At 45.8% G+C, this 19,630-nt stretch overlaps 1 protein-coding gene across 6 annotated transcripts in view; it reads right to left on the bottom strand.

Moving 5' to 3' along the window:
• The window catches only part of meis2a (Meis homeobox 2a), a 76,382-nt gene that overhangs the window by 30,063 nt on the left and 26,689 nt on the right, over positions 1-19,630 (bottom strand). For 3 of the 6 annotated variants that reach the window (XM_044047711.1, XM_044047708.1, XM_044047710.1), the window contains exon 8: positions 13,787-13,932. In XM_044047711.1, the coding sequence (XP_043903646.1) occupies positions 13,787-13,932 (146 nt within the window). The remainder of the gene's footprint in view (positions 1-13,786; positions 13,933-19,630) is intronic. The other 3 variants (XM_044047713.1, XM_044047709.1, XM_044047712.1) reach the window with 1 other exon arrangement.

Raw genomic sequence — 19,630 nt, 5'->3', positions numbered from 1 at the left:
TCTGCTTTGCTCTTCGCCTGATGTCAACACACAGCCATGCTAGCTGGAGCTCTGAAGGAAATCTTTAAAACATCTTGTAGCGACGACTATAGCTGAGCCGAAGGATCATCATCTACCCACAGAGGCCTTTGCTGCTATTTAACAAGTTTAAATGTTCAAATCTTATTGAAATAAAAACACTTGCATATAGGGAGTTAAGTAATTGGTATCTTGCCATGGTGAGTGATTTTTTAAGGCCTATAAGCATCTCATTAGAGGATGGTTTAGCTTGACAAAGGTGAAGATCCACCCACTCTTGCCTGCATTTGCAAACCTCAAATGTACGCCACTTACGACTGTTCTCAGTCATAATGTCACTGAGAGTGCAAACTACAGCTAGTGAATGAACTAATCCTCTGAATAAACATCACCACTGGTTTACATGGAAAAGTAAACACTGCAAAATGCAATGATTTTACTTGCACAAACACACACACACACACACATACGCAAGCATATTTCTAACCATTAACCAAAACCTTAATAACGTTTAAACCTAAAAAAATAAATATACATATATATATATACATATATATGTATGTATATATATATAAATGCTGCTTAAGTACAGCATTACTTCATTATAAGCCAATGTCTAATATACTGACAAGCTACTCTAAAGAAAGAACTATTGGTAAAGCAGGGGGGACCAAGGAGAAAACTGTAAACCACTTAAAACCTAGAGCCTTTTAATAAAGTCTGTTGGCAAAAGGACTTAATATTAACATACAGGGTCTCTTTAGGTTTATCCTCTTTATCTATTGTATTCTTTAGACTTTGTTTAACTTCCTAAGTCAAAGTAAAGTGGGGCTGATCTTCAATTGAAATAGCAACAGATTAATTTGCTGAGAGACAGACGGAGCGAGCAAAAAATAAAGGGGCCTGTTCACTCTTCAAACAGAAGCTTCTGAGAGTTTCCACTTGACGGTTCTCCCTTTCATTCTGCATTAACTTAATGAGCATAAGTATTCAAATACACACAACCAAGACCTCTTTTGGCGCTCTCCCCTCTCTTGCCTTGCATCGCTCCCCATGTCTCTTTAAGACTCCACATTCTCAAGAGAAAGGCCAGTATGTTCTAATAGCAAGCCTCAGGACACAACAACAAGAGCACAACCACTTAGAGAGGACAAACAAGAAACCCCTGGGGCCAGCTCTGGAATGTCAAGCCAATTTGGAAGATATCATAGGACATTTGTAATGTCAATTTTTGTTTTCAGGTCAAAAATCAAAGTCAAACATGGTGGGTAACATTTGTCCATTACAGTGAAGGCAGGAACACCCTCCTCCCCCACTGAAAAACAGCTGCAGGGGACACTTCCTGTTTGCTAATGATGCTAAATGTGTTCAAGTCAGCCATGTCAAATTTTCTCTCCCTCTGAATGGACAGCTGGGGTGGAAAGAAAGATTTTCCCTCCTTTCCTTCACTGTCTCAATTTGTTCTCCACCCTCTGCCAGTAAAATGCTCTCTTAGGCCCATGACAGTCGGATACTGCAGATCATGTCCCTGTCAATAAGACGGGGGAGCATAGTTGATGGTAACATGGGTGCATTCATCCAACATCACAAGTACTTCCATGGAACAAAGCCAGCCAAACTCTGATCAGTCAACACATCCCTACCTGTTGTGCCTCCTCTCTTTAGCTGAATAACATTTTTGTCTTTCAGGAGTGCACATCCTTTGAGCTCTCCTTTCATCTAGGGGGTGTATGAGTCAAGGAAATATCTCTCCTGTCATTGCTCAACACCCAGAGGCTGGGCTGCATGAGACAGTGTGGACAGACAAATGCCCTCAGGATCTCTCACTTTCTTAATGGCGCTCAAAGGAGAGTCAGTATGACGAGAAGAGAAGAGAAGAGAAGAGAAGAGAAGAGAAGAGAAGAGAAGAGAAGAGAAGAGAAGAGAAGAGAAGAGAAGAGAATATGGCTTTAAGGCCAGGTTAATAGCAGCCAATCTTTAAGTGCATTCCTCCATCCTCTTTCTCTCTCTCCTTGTAGTGCTCTTAGGCTCAATCCTGCCCCGGGGCCGAGGTGACCTTCGACCTGGCTGGCCTGCCTAGCTACAGCCCTCTCGTTTGTTAGGGGCTTTATCCACTGACAAAGCAGGCAGGAAGTTGGCAGCCACCCAGCAGCCCCATGGGAGGATGACCATCAGCTAGCTCAGCTTACCGCTTATTACAGGATGATGGGGAGCATGTTTGTGTGTGTGTCTGTCTGGCATGTGTGTGTGTGTGTACTCGTGTTCTTGTGTTTATATATACAGTATGTGTGCATGCATGCTTCTAAACACATTTGTGCATGTAAAACTGCAGGCCTGCTTGATCGTAGTAGCATGCTTGTGTGTGTATGTGGGGAAGATGGAAAAAACAATCGGATACGTTGCTATTTGTCCTTTGTTATTCAGGTAATTAATAAACTATGCTAGTTAATGACACACAAAGAGACAACCTGGAAGTTGCAGACGTCCCTGTGTCCAGGCTAACCCGATCAGCTACGCATGTTAGCAACAATCAGGCAACCTTCCAACCGCTGGACTCAAGGGACCCCAGCACACTTCAGTCTCTCTCTCTCTCCTTCCTCTTTTTCTCCTCCTCCTCTCTGCAGCCTGTTCATCAGAGCGCTGAGAACAGCTCACTAAAACATTATATCATAAGACACTCCAGTTTCACTCTCGCCACTCCATAAAAGTCAGGTAATTCATACTTCATTTATATACCTTCCCATTAATAAAGCTGATGAACTTTTACTCCTTAAATCTAATGGGCCATTTTGCCGCGACTGCCAGCGCTCGTCGCTTTTTCAGTCTCTGTCTGCCTTTCCTGTTCCTTCTACTCGACGAGTGCTTTGGGGAAAGCTAATCCACAGTCACATCGCCGGCCGCTCACACACACACACACACACACCGTTTTTATGGGTGAAGAGAGAAAGAGAAGGATTTGAAGATTTTTGCGGCTTTTGACTGACCTCTGCCACAGACAAGCAGTGACACGTACCGTACGGTGGATTTGCTGTAGCTCTCTTTCCCTCCCTCTCTCTCTCTCACTGTTCCCCTCTACCTCTCTATCTGGGTGCATCACAAGGTCATTGACCTCCAGGCCTAAAGCAAGGCATGATGGCTCCCTGGCTCGGAGGCTGTTGACAAGCGTCTGTGTTCTTTTCAACAACTCGTTGAACCACCCCCCTACTCCTTCCCTTCGCAGGAATGTAACACAACCGCTCACTGAGGTAACCCAAGTCCCTCCCCTCTCCCATCCTTCATTTGCAGAAAGAGACAGAGCAAGAAAGAGAGTGAGAGCAAGACCAACTGGGGGTGTTAGACAGCTGTCCCCCATCTCCCCATCTAACTCTTGCTCCCTCTCCATTTCTCTTCCCCTCTTTAGATTTGCTTCAAGCCTACTGCCTTCGGAATAATTAATGATGCAATTGAGCCAAGAAGAGGACTCTGACCAGCAGGGGCTGTTCCTGAATGCCTGGGTAGTCGTTTTATGGGGGAGCGGAAAATAGAAAGAGAGAAAGACACAGAGAGACAGATAGGCCGAGGAAGAGAAAGACATAAAACAGTCAAGACAGTGAGAGAAAGATATTGTTAATAGTCTGTTCCCCAACAAGCCTTTAACCAGTCTTCCTCTCTGTTTTTCCCCCTCTAGTCTAATCCCACGTCCCCATCCCCCCTCTCCTCTTCTCCATCCTGATGGCGGGATTGGGGGGCCTGACCTGTCTGGTGATTGATGGTAATGTCTCAGGAAGTCATTTTCCCCTACAGCACCCCGCCGCCTTTCACCAAGCCTGGTGCAGAGGTGAACCCATCACATGGGCGCTTTTAACTCTTTGCTCACTCACCGCCCAGGTCTCTCCAATCCATCTATCTCACGTGCCCTCATCCCCACGCCACCCTCTCCCAATACACTGCAGAGCCGCTTACGTGTAACACCATATTAGGGGCGGGAAAGTTAAACACACTACACATCAAGCCTGTCAGAAAAAAAACGAGATTAAGAATGTTCAAAGACTCAGGTGTCCTGGTAAAAACAGAAAAAACAAAGGCCATCTTGAAGTGGATCTGCCAAGTGGCCCCTAATTCAGGTTGCTGGGGATGGATACCCACAACTCCATTACTGTCAGCGCTTACCACCTCCATTATGGCAATTAGGACGTGGTTCCAACACTAGGAATGCATTTCTATGCTCTGGAATTGCTAACATCTGCTCCATGTGTCAGAGAAGAGTTGTCTTTTCTTAAACACATATTTTTATTTTTTTTTACACTCACACACTCTCTATTCCCTTCTTTGCACCGTTTCTCCAGCACTGCTCTCCGCATTTATTTTCTTAATTCGATTCAAACTGTGCTTTAAAGAGATCCCTCTCTGTTTGAGTCCAAATAACCTAAAATGATCCGTGAAGAGCCTCGCGGTTCCCGTTTTCAATAGGCTTCATTAGTTTTTAATATCCAGCCCAGGAAAGGAAGGGAAAATGGCATGAAGATAATCAATGGAAAGGGGCTGGTAGCCTATTAATCTCCCCCAAAGGATTGTGGGTTAATACACGCTCTTGCATAGGCAAACATGGCTGTGTGGTGAACACATCTGTCTGCCTGGATGGGCTACTTAATGAAACAGCCAGCATTTGGCTGCTGAGATGGATGTCGTTCCCCCACTGAAAAATGAGTTCCCCGCACCACAACACTGAGGCAGAGCCACACATGATAGGGCCCCATTGAGTTTGCTGGAGACCTGACTGTGTCCCTGTTAAAGGTGCCGAGCAGGACAGGGAACGCATGGCCACTAGAGCAAGTCTTCATGGAGATCATATCAAGGAATCCTACAGCGAACAAGAGTCTGACTGATCTGGGAAAGAGAGAAGACAGAAAGACTAGAAGAGAAGTAGTACATGTGGCAGATAAAGGGACGCAAGGGAGGAACGAAATGAAGGCTGAGCCACCTGGGATTGATAAGCAACCTCAATGTGTTTGAGCAAAAGTTTGTTGCAGTGTCTGTGTGGGAAAGCTTTGGTGTGTGTGTGTGTGTGTGTGTGTACCAGATTTTATGCATGTACAAAGCATTGTTGCCTATCTGATGCAACGTACGCGTGTGTGTGTGCGTGTGCGTGTATTCTGACAGTGTCAGAGGTGACCCTTGGTCAGGGAGTCCTGTAACAGGAGCTCACCTCCGGTTCTGCGAGCTCTCCTCTCAGTGTGCTAAACAGCCACCTGAAGACAGGATTAGCCATTGTGACCTGGCCCCAGAGGTAACCGAGATACACCTCCGGGGGCAGACATGAAACACACACTGTCACGTGTTGCAGACACACAGCCAGGTGGGGAGAGACAGATACAGAGGAAGATAGAGGTCTAAAGAGAAAAAAAAACAAGCCCTGTAAGATCGAGACAGACAGGGCAGGTGGCGGTGAGGATTGTACGTGCAGGCAGGACACCTATAAGAGGATGAATGCAAGTAGGATACAGTATAATGTCTAACAACTTAAGGTGAAGGTGTTTTCTATTTACTGTCTGAGGAAAACAAAGTGTTAGAGCATAAGAGGATTGGGCAACATAACCCAGTACCTTAGGGGAACTGAGATTTGTGCCTGAATAAAAATTGATGCCTGTCAGCCTGTGTATGACTCAACTCTGACAGCGTGCATGCAAGTGTGTTTCCATGAGCACATAGACATATAGTATGCGTGCTGTGCTGTGACAAATGAGTAGTGCTTAATTTGCGACTGATTATGCAGACTGCGGGTGCCCTAAACCCCTTTGAACTAGTAATTGCCCCTGGTTTCAGTAATGAACATTAAGGAGGATTCAGAAATGTGTGGCTAATTACACATTTGCCCCCCTTTTTCATTTTTTTCATCTTCATACTGGATGGAAAAAGGAAAAGGAGGAGCAGGAGTGGTAGTAGTAGGAGGATAAGAGCCAAGGAGGAGGTTCTGGGTTGGGAGGCATACACTGCTGTTGTTGCTCTCTTTATCTAAATAATTGTACAAGCTGGTTTATAGGCTTTAGAGAGGTGCTTTGTATGTCAGTCGCTGCAGCCCGGGGGATTTGGGGGGACTTGCTTGCCCCAAAATCAATATTCAGAGAGATTCACATCTGGAGCCAAAGCATGCTCTGCTTAGATTTGGATTTATACATTTATTTATTTATTTTTATTTGATTTTTCCCCCCCTTTGCTTCTCTGATTCCTCTATCCATCTGCTTTTTCTTATCAGTGTGTGGTACAGGGGCTGCTCTCTATCACACAACCTCATATGTATAGCCTTGCATGATCTTTGGGGTAATGTGGCTGCAGAGAAAATCCGAGGTCTAACGTGAACTGCTCTATCTGCAGACCAGATCCTAAAAACACATGGCTCGATACATGTGCTAGGCAGAACTACTTGGGCAATGGAGCATTCTGGGTAAATGGCTGTGGTGCAGGGATAGTCCACCGGGGCTATAGTGGAGGGGGAAGAGCTGGGTAAAGCAGTAACAAATTGACCCGCTCAGCCTCAGGCTTTGATGTGGACTGGGCTCTCCCTTACAAAACCAGTCCATATGTTCAAAGAGGAAAACAGAAGATATCAATGGGTGAAAAAAAAATGAAAAGGTGAGGAAGTGGGGGGAAGAGGTGAGAACAAGAGACATGGCTCCCAGTTATAAGGACCCCACTGTGCTGGAATCCCACTGCATGCCCCTGGACTGAGTGTTGGGCAGAACAAAAGCATGCATTGGAGAAGAGTAGGGAGGGAGGGGATAAAAATCACACAAAATGGTAGGAGTGGGATTTGGTGTAGTCAGGGTCCCATGACAAACCAAACAGTGCAACACGAGGTCTGTTTTTGATTTCTATTCAATGCCTCCATCAGTCCATGTATTCTCTCCCCTTTCCCCCCCTCCCTTCGTTAGCCCGGTTTGCCATTTCCTCGCCTGGTGCTGCTCCTTTTCCCTTTTGCATTTCTTCTCTTGGTGTGATATGAATATCAAAGCAATGTCAGGGCTGCTTGGAGGCCTGCAGCAGAATCTCATTGGCCTCCGTGGTCCCCCCAGCATGCAGCAACCACCGTTTTAGCAACTCATGCCACAACCCCCGCAATCAACCGTGGGGAGATGAGGCCAGCCTGTAGGCCAGTACCCCTGGAAGGGTAAAGGGGTAATTTAAGGAAACTGTCTGAAACATGTGAAACCAAAATCCTCTTTTACATTTTCTTATGAGTAAGATAACCCCAAATGTGTGGAGAAGGAAAATGGCAGGGGATCAGCTACCACCATCTTAATAAACCCTGTTTTCCACCAGGGGCATATATGATATCACATACTGCCTTGCAGAGTCCCTGATTACACGTGACATCATTCAGCCTTGTTTCCCGTAGCGCCACCTCGGCCAGGTGCTATGATTGCAGCCGTGGACTGTGCTGCTGTTTTCTACTGGGGCTTATTCTCAGTGGAGTGTAGGGTCCTTAAGAAGTCTCCTCAGTCTTGTGCATGTGTGTTCTTAGAGGAGTTAGGCTGGGAGTTTATAAATCCCTCTATCCTCAATGGGCCTAGCTCTGTTTGTATTCTTCTGCGGTCAGGGTTTGCAACTCATGCTCTGCTCGTGGTCTTCCGTGGGGACACCCCCATAGTCAAACCTCATTTAAAGAAATGCACATTGCATCACATTTCAGGGATTACTCCTTTTGTATTTTCTTTGTTGTTGTCTTACTCGGGGATATGAAGCGGGTTGTTTTTCTTTTCTTTCTCTTTTTTTCCTTTGGCAAACACCGTGGAGTTTCACACAGCTTAATCACCTCCATGCAGTGGGAGCTTGTCGTAAACAGTCCCTTTGCGAAAGCACTCATTTCTGCTACTTCATTTAACAACCTGCATTAAGATGCAAACAGCGGGGATGAAAATTAAGAGGGAGGGAGGGAGACGGAAGGGAACAGAGGGAGGAGAAGTAGTGGGGTTATACAGTTATCCCTGTATTTCCGCATGCACAATAACATGATGCTTATTAAGAGGATAAGCGAGCCCATAGGAATGGAAAAATTAAAATAGGAAGTGCAAACATGTGTGCCATACTTCACTGTACATGAGAGCGAACACCACGTGGGTTAGTTGACTTTGAAGTGGATCATGACAGATCTGGATTAGGGGGCAAAGTGTAAAGGTCTGATGTCGGAGCATAAAAGAAATTAGGGTTTATTATGTTATTAAGCATAAATAAACTCGCGGCATGAAGTGTCAACTATGCCGACACACACCGTAAGCAAGGCTCGTGTCAGAGTTGTGACACACTAACACTTAGAAAATCACCACAAAGCTGCACTGCAATGAGACGGCAGAGTTGATGCAGCCTGTCATATAATTATACAGCCTGTGAAAATGGGAAGTCATTCGATCCCTCTTCTAAACTTTCGTTCTGTTTTCTGCACTCTCCCGTCTATAAAAAGCATCTTGTTGACACGAGGGGCTAATACGTTAATAAGCGCTGACAAGGAAGGTGAAGCAAAGGTGAAATAAAGAGTTTCTAGAGTATCATATCGCGCTAATGTCTGAGCGTTCGAGCTTCAGTGTCTTCCCGTGTGAGGTCTGCCCATGTTGTGGTAGCCCTTCTGTGGAAGAACAGATGGCAGACTGAGGGGGTTTGTGTCTCTCTTCCAGGACAGCTGAGCAGCCGACGTTAGAACACAGAGACAAGACAATAGACAGGCACCAAACTTCAGCACCCCCCCGCAAAGATGCCCTCCACAGTCATTATCAGTGACTTTCAATGATCCCTGTGCTTAACATCACCAAACTATCCTGTCATATTGTCACTAACGGCTGTTTTGCAAACACACACACACAAAGAAAAGGGGTATTGTCACAAAAGCAATGTGATGACTCTTTTTTCCTTGTGACTCCCACTGATAGTCACACATCTGAGCGGTGGCAGTGAACCAAACTGTCGCCCGGGTTGCTACGGGTGACTGGAGAGCTGACTTTTGGGCTTCGAGGCAAACGAGCACATGACAGATTAGTGTGTGGGCCTCCTCCAGGCTTCCACCTCCATGACCCTAAGGAGCCCCCTCTTTACCCCCTCCTCACCCTTGCTCTTACCCCTAAACCCTTCCCTGCTTCTCCTTTGTCTCCACTGACTGTTCATCGAAAAATTCACACAACCTAAGCGGGCAAAACGCAAACAGATCTTGAAACTTGCAACACAGATGAAAGCAACTGTCAAACTTTTAAAAAGTTGATTTCTTGCGACACGCGGAACTACTTCCAAACAATATAAATCTAAACAAATCAACAATGCAATTACCCCAGATGACTAATAGGCGACCTAAGCGAAATTAAATGTTTGTTTTTTAAACTTACTGTGCCATACTGGAAAGATGAAGACAGCTATACAGAATAAACAGCGCTCAGCCGTTCAACGTAAAAAGGAGGAAGGGCTTGGCATTTCAAACTGTTTGCAGATGTGTGTCTCCACCAGTTAAACGCTGCTTGTGCTGGAACAACACACAAGGATTAGAAGGACTAGAGGAGCTTAAACAAAACTGGGGACACTACAGGGCTGACTGTTTAGTCTACACAAACAACGTGCCCTCTCTTTCCGAGGGATGGACTTTCTACACTTGTTTATCGTACGAGACAAACATCCGTTGTCAGGGTTCGGCCGTGCCTGTGCCCATGTCTTGTGAATGACCCTAGTTGGCTCTTTTATGTGAATCTATAAAGGGCGGCAGAGAGAGCAGCTCCCATAGGAGGGCCCGACCTGACGATGACACCCTGTTGTCATGGAGACTAATGCTATGTTGGGCTTGTATTGGGAGTGGGTGTGAGTGTGTGTGTGGGGGGGGTGGCTATCACTAGTGCAACTAATGATGTTTGCAACACAATGCACAGAGTGGGATATGCCCTCACTCCGCTTAACACCTGTACTAACAGATTTAATACGGCCATGGCGACATCTTGTAAATTGCACGTTATTCTGTCGCTCACTGACATTTTTAAATGACCATGGGATATATATATAGTATATATATATCACTTCCCTTTCAAAGATCCCAGGGGACCAATACACCTGGCTTAGCAGCTTAACAGCATTTCCCAAAACACAGAGCCAAAGTGTGGCCCAGCACAAAACCTGAGACGCTTGATGCTTGAGAGTGCTACCTACTTACTCATCTGACTGACCACTCTCCCTCCCTCCCTCCCTCCCTCCCTCTTGGATCATGCATACACACGTGTGCAAACTCAGAACTGGCCTGGTCTGCTCCTGAGGTCCCCTTATTTATTTTTCAAAGGTGTTTGAGGGTTTACACTAGTCAAAAGACACAGCCAGAGCCCAGAGTGGTATCTTTGTATCTGAGTGCTTCCTGTTTTCATTGCGAGGCCGACCCTTGTCTTTACAGGGGTGAGTAAGGGCCAGCAGGGGGATAGCAGGGGGTGAGAGGGAAGGAAGGCCAGGGGCACCGAGGGGCTAATTGAAGATTTTCAAGTTTGCTTTTGACAAACAAACACGCATCACCTTTTGCAACAATAACAAAAAACTATCACTATCGTCCTTTCATAATTTCTTTTCTATCCTATGTTGCCTCCATCTACATATCTCCAAGTCTCAGTTAATCTACAGAATTTTGTAGCCGTTGGTTTTGAAGTGAAGTATGGCATTTTTTTTTTTACCTCTAACAGCGACGTTTACCTTTCTGATAACATAATCTCCCTGTAGTATTGAAAAGCTTATACCAACACTCTGGGATTTCCCTTCCGCTAATGTGGCTGGAAGACATCCAGAAACTCATGGAGAGGAGGGGAGGGGGAATTAGAGAGAGAGAGAGAGAGGAAGAGAGAGAGAATGAGTGGGTAGGAGGACAGAAGGAGGGAGTGGAGAGACAGTCTGACCCTTCTCTGCCAGCTAACACCAGCTGATCTGTGCAGCCGTTTGGATTACATATGGGGTATTTAAGGTTGCCAGATCACATGCTCGCTAGTGCATGTGCATATGGCCTCAATACAAAACAAGTCAGTTAGTTATCATAGCCTATTTAGAGTGCAATGTATGCATATGTGCAGACACATGTTATCTTAAGATAGGTGTAGGGTTATTACATGTTTTAAAAGGACTTTCTACAGACAAGCGACTGTCTGACTGAAGAAAACCATCCTGCGATTTCTCTCAAGAGAGTGTGAGGTCAGAGGGAGGCAAGGGGAGGTGGGAGGGGAGAGGGCGAGGGCAATTTTGTTATACTGAATGCAAAAGCCAACAGTTGTTACTATTGGCCTGTGTTGTTTTTCGGCGTCTGAAGGGGGGTCCTATCCTTTTGAGCTTTTCAGAAGACGTGACAATGGCTGGATGTTGAGAACATATGTAGAGAGACCCCCGTGGCTCATGGAAGAGGAGCTCCATGCTGGCCCTGCGGTTTGAGAAAATACAAGGCCACTCCTTTCACTCCTCACCTCTCAGTTAATGAATGCGTGAATGGCAGAATGCCGCTATAGGCCATTCAGGGGCCAAAGTCCCCAAGAATTCAACCTTACACAAATGCATCCAGCATTGGCAAATACATTTGCTTAACAAATTAAAAGAAAGGAGAAAGGCTAATGGGCGTGTGAGTGCGTGTGTGTGCGTGTGTGTGTGTGTGAGACACAGAGAGAGAGAGAGAAAGTGAGAGAGTTTATGGGTGGTAGAATTGGATGGTGAGAAGAGAAGGGGGATAATTCAATTAGTCCTCTTCCTCAGTGGAGAAATGAAGGCAGGTTAAAAGGGAGGGATTATTATTTGTACAAGACCAGCCAGAGCTTCACACAAAAGAAACAAATAAAGATTGGAGAGAACATCTATAAGCAGGGGATGTGATAAAGGAGAGGGTGAGAGAAAAAAGAAGGCCTTGAAAGCTCCTCTCTGTCTAAATGAACCAGCACTCTGAAAAAAAACGTGCCTCTGCTTTCCCTCCTCCATGTCTTTCCACTCTTTCAACTCAATTTTAAAACAATTCTAAAGAAAATTGTTCCAAACTCTCCATACGCACCGTTCTGTCTTTCTTTCTGCAGCCTATGCAGCGGAGAGTGCCGCAGCTTTGTGAGGCTTTCACTGGGGAAGATTCCAAATCACGATGGCCTAAAACTCACATAAGGTGTGTTTATGATGTGCATGCGAGTAACGAATGTACAGTAAATGGCACTTATATCGACCATTTTGCCCCTTTTGTTTGTTCTTCCTCTTCTTCACACACAAACAAAGTGTTCCACTCTTGAGGTTGACGAGGAAAACGACCTAAAGCAGAAAATGAATAGCTCTAAAATGATTTGCCTCCCTCCCGCCCCGAGCCTGTGAATGAAGCGTGTGTGTACGTTTTGGTGCGAGGTCTCCAGTCAGGGAGCGATAGAGCTGTGAACAGCTGTGAAGTCATTTTGATAATGATGAGAATAATAAGCATGCAGACTGGCGTGGTGGAGCCGCTAAGGCCTGCGAGGCTTAGGGCTTTGCTATTGCAGCTTCACTGCTCCTGAATAGATAAAAGTGATTAAAGCACTCCTGATTATCCCTGACCAATATGTAATGGATTTACAGCCCTTTCAATTAGGCCCTATTTGCTGGCCACTCATTATTTGGGCTTTTGGTTAGGCAAGGCGTGGGCACTGTTAGTTTGGTGTGGAATGGGGAGGGGTACAAGGTGCACAGGGGGGCTCCTGACCTTCTTAAATGTGTGGATGATCCATATGGCTGAAGTTCTACACTAAGTCTTCTCTACTTTTCCTCTCTTCCCTGTGCCCCCTCCCTCTCTCTCTCTCCTTTAACCTCTCCCTTCCCCCCACATTGTCCCTCCATCTCTGGGACATGGAGCCATGTGCTTGGGGAGCAGCTTATGTGTCCTGGTGGTCACCTCCTCCTGAAATTTGACCTGCATTGCAAAATCAATACAGACTGATGTTCTGATAATGTCCTGACAATAGGGGAAGGTGGTGGTGGTGGTGGTGGGGGGGGGGTGGCATTTGGTCCAGCCATTTGACACACACACACACACACATACAGAAATAAGCGAGGAGTTCGTACGTATGCATGTATGTTCGGTTTTTCTGCAAAAACTGAATATTTTATCTGACCATAGCACATATTTGACCAACTCAAAAGGATGAAGAAACGTGAAACTGATCAAGTTCCACACAAGTGTTGCTGTGGGCCTGCAATCCTAATTTCAAGTGCTATCATCAGCTATCATTTTAAGGACCCCTGCACTTCATTTGTCCAGTCTGAAACAAAGCGCTATCCCCAACCTTAACTGTAGCCAGTTAATGCCTAACCCTAACCATAACCTAACAACAATACAAACCTTAGACCTAAATTAAACCAGGTTCCTCATAAAGGTTATTATAAGGACCAAGTTTTGGACCCCTGAGGGTCCTACTACTTTATGCCAGAAAAGGTAACAAACACAAGCAAACACACACACACACAACCATCCTTCAGTATCTAGCGTGCTCTTTGTCTTAGTTTTTTCTGCCATAGGACAAAACGTGAGGCAACATCTCACATTGGAGTACATGTCATGGACTGTTGGGCCATCTCTCTCTTACTCGGAGTGTGCTGAGCGGCGCAAACAGTCCAAACTGATTAGATTGACCTGGTCAGTGTGTTCCTCTGACAGGTGGCTGACAGGTGAGAATCACAACACTGCCATCACTCACTCCATCACTAACGACAATGTGACAGCTGTGTGTGTGTGTGTGTGTACTTTTTTTAAACCTGTGTTGTTTAATAGACGTTTGTGTCTCCAAAACGTGATGGCTGTGCTTACCGTGAGATGCTGGAATAGCCACGCCCTCATGATGTTCGTGGCCACCTTGGGGAAAATGCCACGCTTTTTCTGCCTCTTCTTATCCTTGTCTGGATCATCGTCATCCCCCGTGCCGGGCGATGCAACGCTGTTGTCTAAGCCATCTCCTGGACGGAAACCAAACCCAGGGTTAAATAACATCCCGGACTACACCATGGACTTACAACACACAGAGAAAAAAGAAATCCGGATATAAAAAATTGCTCAAAGCTGAAACTCAAGTACAGACGGTCGGGGCTGAATTTAAGGCTGATGAAAGATGGATAAATGGACAAATACTACAGAAACCTATGAAGGAATTTAGAAGCACTGCACTGAGGCCGGGAAAATCACCAAAGCACAGCCAGTGTTATGTAGTGAAGATTTGAGGTTGGAGGGATTTAAATGGCCTTAGTCGAAGGCCTGTTCAGAGAGAGAGGGGTTTACTTAGAGGCCTAGCAGAGATGTTCTATACCCCAGAGCACGAGAGAGGGGAATAGGGGTTAATGACTCTAATGTTATGCTTGGACACTGAAACACTAGTTTCCTCATTCCAGTTGTACAGTAGGAGGCAGAGAGGGAAAGAGAAAAAGGACAAGGAGCCCTGAAGTACAGTATAGGCTTGGACTCATATCATTAATTCAATTAAATTTGCATGCTTGACATAATGTAGAGCCATTTTTGTCTTGTCTTCTGAAGACAGCCAAAGGGGACAGGAGGGAGCTCCGCAGACACGTACAGTATCACGCAGACATTCGTGAATTGATGTTGCGTGCAGAAGGCACTCGCACACAAACACAACTCAAAGGAGATGATCGTTCACGGGGCATACAGTTGACAGGCACGAGTATTAAAGTAGGGGTGTGATTTGGGGTGGTTCATTGTTGCACTTCGAAGCACATAATGGACTCGTCTGACCGACCGCGCCCCCCCCCCCAAACACCGCACCCCAGACCCTGACTCGCTTAAGTTTCCCTTACCTAGAACAAAACCCCTCCCCATTCTGCCACAAGATTAGCATGAAAGGCCAGTGGCGGCTTCGTCTGCATTAATGTCCAACAGCGTTTCATGTCGAGAGGAAAAACATGCATATGCCAAGATTTCTCCTTTAAATCGAAGTTTCCATCTTTGTCCCTTGCCTTTTTTCCCCTTCTTCCCCAGCATTAATTGTGCATTAGCAAAAATGATTTACTTTTAACAGTCATAGTTATTTTTTCTTGCCCCCGGGCACAAATGCCTTGAAAGCCTTCCTTGAGGGCATCTAAATTATGTATCTGAAAAACTCCTACACCAAGACACAGAAGGACCCTGGCGTTCTCAAAATTCAGACTCGCATGTCCGTCTGTTTTTGGGGAGGCATCAATCACAGCCACCTATACAAGCCTTAATCTTGCATAAATATTTGAACTAATAACATTAAAAAAGGGGGAAAGAAAAAAGATCCGACTGGTGGTGTAATCAAATGCAAAATAATTGAAGAATACAAGGACAGCAGGGGCCCTCTCTTCCAACTACTTTACCCACTTTCTTTTTCTTTTTCCTCCCCCTTGTTTTCGCTCTTTTTTTCTTCTCCCTCTGTCTTTCTTTTCTGTCTGTGCACAGTGTTTTCCTTCCACATCATTAGTGCGGAGCCACACGAAAGAGGAAAACAGAGAAGTGCAGACTTTGCGCTCTCTGTGTGAAGTTAAAGAAGCAATAGCCCACCAGAAGGACATATGGGAACGGTGACACAAGCTAGGGGTGTTGTAATTGTAGAATGGGCATTCATTAGTGGCAAATGCTGTAAATCCCAGACTAAGTAGGAATCCTTGTTCAGGAAAGCCTAAAACAATAAACGTTGGTCTGGCCATAGCCCTCCCTGACTGTGAGGGGCTTCCTGAGAAATGTGACCCAGACGGAAGTCAACTCTAACTCCCCCAGTTTGCTTTCAAACTTCAGTAACAACACAACTGGTGAGCTGTGAATCTTAACCACCCTCCCCTTGTTTCTCTGCTTTTGAGCTCCACTGAATAATGTTGATACAAAGTTTGGTTGTTTATTTGTGCGCCGCTAGGTTTTGTGTTGATTTTCGAGCCACTCTCCAAATCCCTCTCCTGCTGTGAGCAGTCAGGCTCATCCAATGGAACACAGTGGCCAAAAGGCTGGCAGATTAATTTTATTGACGTTTCCATTTTCACTGCAATGCGATAGCCTCCCCCCTGGCCAGGGCCAGAGCGACCCATGCGTATTTACAGACTGACCTGTCACTTCATTACCCAGCATGCACGCTGCCTCATGCCCTAGCCCGTGAGGGTGAAACCAGACTCCAAGGCTTTCAGCGTCTCTCTCTCCCTCTGTCTCTCTCTCACTTGTACAAGGCTACTGTCATGTGTGCTCAGGTTAGACATGTGATATTCAAGCAGTAATTCAGAGCACAGTATTCATTTGTGAATTTAATGCAGTATAGTATAGATGCAGAAACAAGGTCAACTGCAGGCAGAGGGTGGAAAAGCAATAACCAAGGAAAGAAAGAAAGAAAGAAAGAAAGAAAGAAAGAAAAGAACAGGGAGAGGAAAAGAAAGCACAAAAAAAAATAAAGAAGACCCAACTTCCACAACCTCATTACATCTAAAGAAGAGCTGGTGCTTTGCATCCACCCCCACTCCTTTCTTATAAGCGAGAGAAGGAACGCTGCGGGGCAAATTGTCCCAAACGCTAATGGCTTCTGACTGTTCCCTGGCAACTCTGCCATTCTAACCTGTGTGGATGTGCACTCAAAAAAAAAAATGGGGAAAAGAAGAAAAAAAAAAGTACAGAGGAGAGCAGGGGGAAGCGTCCCATCATCTGGCCATGTGACACAGATGGGGGTTGGCTATTAAGAGGCAGCCGAAAGGCCTAGGGGAGCTGAGGTGCTGGAGTGTAGCCCCAGGCACTTTTGGAAAAGCAGCGCCCTTGGAGACGAAAAAAATACAGCCTCCCTTGTCTTCCCTTACTTTCTTCCTCTCTCATTCTCTCTCACCCACTCTATCAATATCTTGACTTAAAGTGCTTGCAATGAAAGTACATGCATATTTCCATATGCACACACAACCTGTGAACGTGTAATCAAGCAAGATGGAAGACAATAGCCAGACGCAATGAGGGTGAATGAGCATGCTAGCAAACAAACAAGCAAGTCCAAGAGCACATTACGCTCACACACATTCCCTCTCTCATCACCAGTGGGTGGTTATTAAAAATGCATTCAGATATATCTCCCTGCGAGTAAATTGGTCTCAGGGCTGAGCTCATTAACGGGTTGGGAAAGGACTGTAAACACTCTGCAACTCTGCTTATCTAATGTTGGCACATTCAGGGTCGCTTCAGGATTTATCGCACCAAAAAAAAATTGGTCGACCATAAAGTTTTTTACAGTCTGTGCTCAGAGTAAAGGGGGAGTCCTAATGACTGTAGAGATCATGCTTCATATCTTGAAGGCACCCTATCCCTAAGGGAGCCACTGAGGTCTAGTCAGCCTTGGGAGCATTACAAATATAACAGTGAGTAAAGCAGACTGGCAGCTACGCCTAGAATACACTCCCTCTGTTTCTCAATCATTCCAATATACCCATGCATGAATGAATAGTGTTTTATAAATACCTGGAATACACATCCAAACCCAGTCCTAGCTAGTTATTAAACAATATTTCAGACTTACTTACTTAAACCATTAATGCACCTACTGAAGAGCCTCAAGACAAGCTTTAGATGTGGTCTGTATCATTCTAAAGGCTGTGCAGAGACTTTGCACTGGGAGGCCCCAGCGTTTGTTTCAGGTTAATGAAGCAAGAGTGTAGAGGCAGTGGCTTATGGAAGCCGCGGTTTAAAGTGACTAATTACAACAGACCCCCCATACCCCACTGTCAACCCAAACTACTCGGATTGCTCATCCAAGTGGGATGAAGAGAGAAACTCATGAGGACAGTTGGAGTGGACAGAGAGCAGAAGCAAAACGGGTTGTTGTAGCAGAGGTTCCTTTGGCCTTCTCTACCTTTGCATACCATGGTGACCGGGCCCTCCAACCCTCCCTCCAACACCCTCCGATTACACCACCTCTAGCCCTGCAGGCTTGGCTGCAGAGAATGAAGAGAAAAGAAGAGGGGGATTTAGAGCCTCCCTTTCCCCTCTTTTTCTCCTCAACTTTTCAGCCAACATAAGCGGCGTTTAGCACATTCAGTCCCCCAAATGGCAGCGAATGAGAGAAGCAGTGGGGGCTCCTCTTTTGTCCTTCTGGTTACCCCTTTTATTTACTCTGGATTTACGAAGGGGTCTTTGCAAGCTCTGGGAGCACATGCTCTTGACGCACACACATACACACAAACATGCTGTGGCTCTATTCACACTAGTGGAATGGCCGGCCCTCTGTTGCTCTATGCCGACTGGGGATTACAGGTCCACTGGCCATGACCGCATGCTAGCAATATGCTTCGCACTCGCATAACATGCAACACAGAAGAGTGTTAACGACTAGAACATAATCCCTTTAATGATAAAACACATGCCTCGCCATCCAATTTCTGACTGCAAGTAACCATCAGTGTGTTTGTGTGTTTTTGTGTGACCACACACCATATGGTTAACAGCGCTCATTCAGATCCATATAGTAGATGAGGGCCCGAAATGGAACTGTTTTAGTGTGCACCGCTGCAGCCAGTGTTTTACGCTGATTATTTCCTGATCTGTGCTTAAACAAGCGGCAGCCCCTTGCACTGGACCATAAAACAACAGCTTAGTAAACAGCAAGCATGCTGACAAATTGGTAGTGCTCAGGCCGCCAGTCATTAACAGCCCTAAAACCTGTCAGAGCAATTACAACAAACTCTCTCCTTTAGCAAGTCTCCCTGCCAAACTGAGATGTCATGACCCGCCTCCTCTTTACCGCCCACTCTTACCACCAGGACACTGGCTAAAGGTGAAGGAAAGCAGACTACCACTTTCCCCCTATCGCCTACAAAAAAACTGTGACATCCTAGGGAAATGAGGACAAACCATCCCAAACACAGCTGTATCTGCATCCTGGGTGCCACGAGTGAGTGGTTCCTTTTGCATGAGAAGTAATGTGTAGTTGTCTCTGCCCAAAAACACATCATTAAGTGTTCCCTTAAATGAAGTGGAATAAGAGCTTCTAATTAGATGTTTTTTTCCCTATGTACGGGGAAGCGAGGCAGTCAGGCAGTATGAGAGGAAGGGAGGTGGGAGTTGGCGGGGGGGGGGAGGCAGTTGCTCGACAACTCCTGTACCTCTCCTCTTCTCTCTCTCTCTTCTCCGCCCCTTTCTTTAAGCCCCCTAACCCTGCCATCAGGCAGATATCTCTCTGTCATCCCTGGAATGCCAGAGATAACTATCGCCTCTCCACTGATACAAGGCCTCTCTCCTCTCACAGGCACAGTGTTGACCCCACTGTGCACATCCCTTCCATAGAGGGTGAGGTTGAAGTGGAGGGAGCAGAGAGAAGGGAAAGGAGGGTGAGGGTGTAGGGTTGGAGGTAAAACTTGTTTTTGACAGCCAGTTGGGCTATTTTACCTTTTAACCTCTGATATGGGCTGGAGGAAAGCCACACTCCCCTTTCAGCTTCTCCCCTGGAGCCAAAGAGGAATAGTTCTTCCAGAATAGAGGGAGGGAGGGAGGGAAGTCTGGTTACTGCCTTTTCTCCAGTGTTACTGCCTACAACTCTTCTGATGCTTTCATAAGATTATCATCTGCCAAGAACCTAAAGCCTAAGCGCTGGACACACAATATCAAAGCTGAACTAGTTACTGGTGTGATTAACCTTCTACTTGAAGCAACAATTATCTTATTACATCATAA

The sequence above is a fragment of the Solea senegalensis genome, linkage group LG16 (genome assembly GCF_019176455.1).
Source record: "Solea senegalensis isolate Sse05_10M linkage group LG16, IFAPA_SoseM_1, whole genome shotgun sequence".
Taxonomy (NCBI): domain Eukaryota; kingdom Metazoa; phylum Chordata; class Actinopteri; order Pleuronectiformes; family Soleidae; genus Solea; species Solea senegalensis.
The sequence above is the reverse complement of the archived record's forward strand: the minus strand, read 5'-3'. Positions and strand labels throughout refer to the sequence as shown.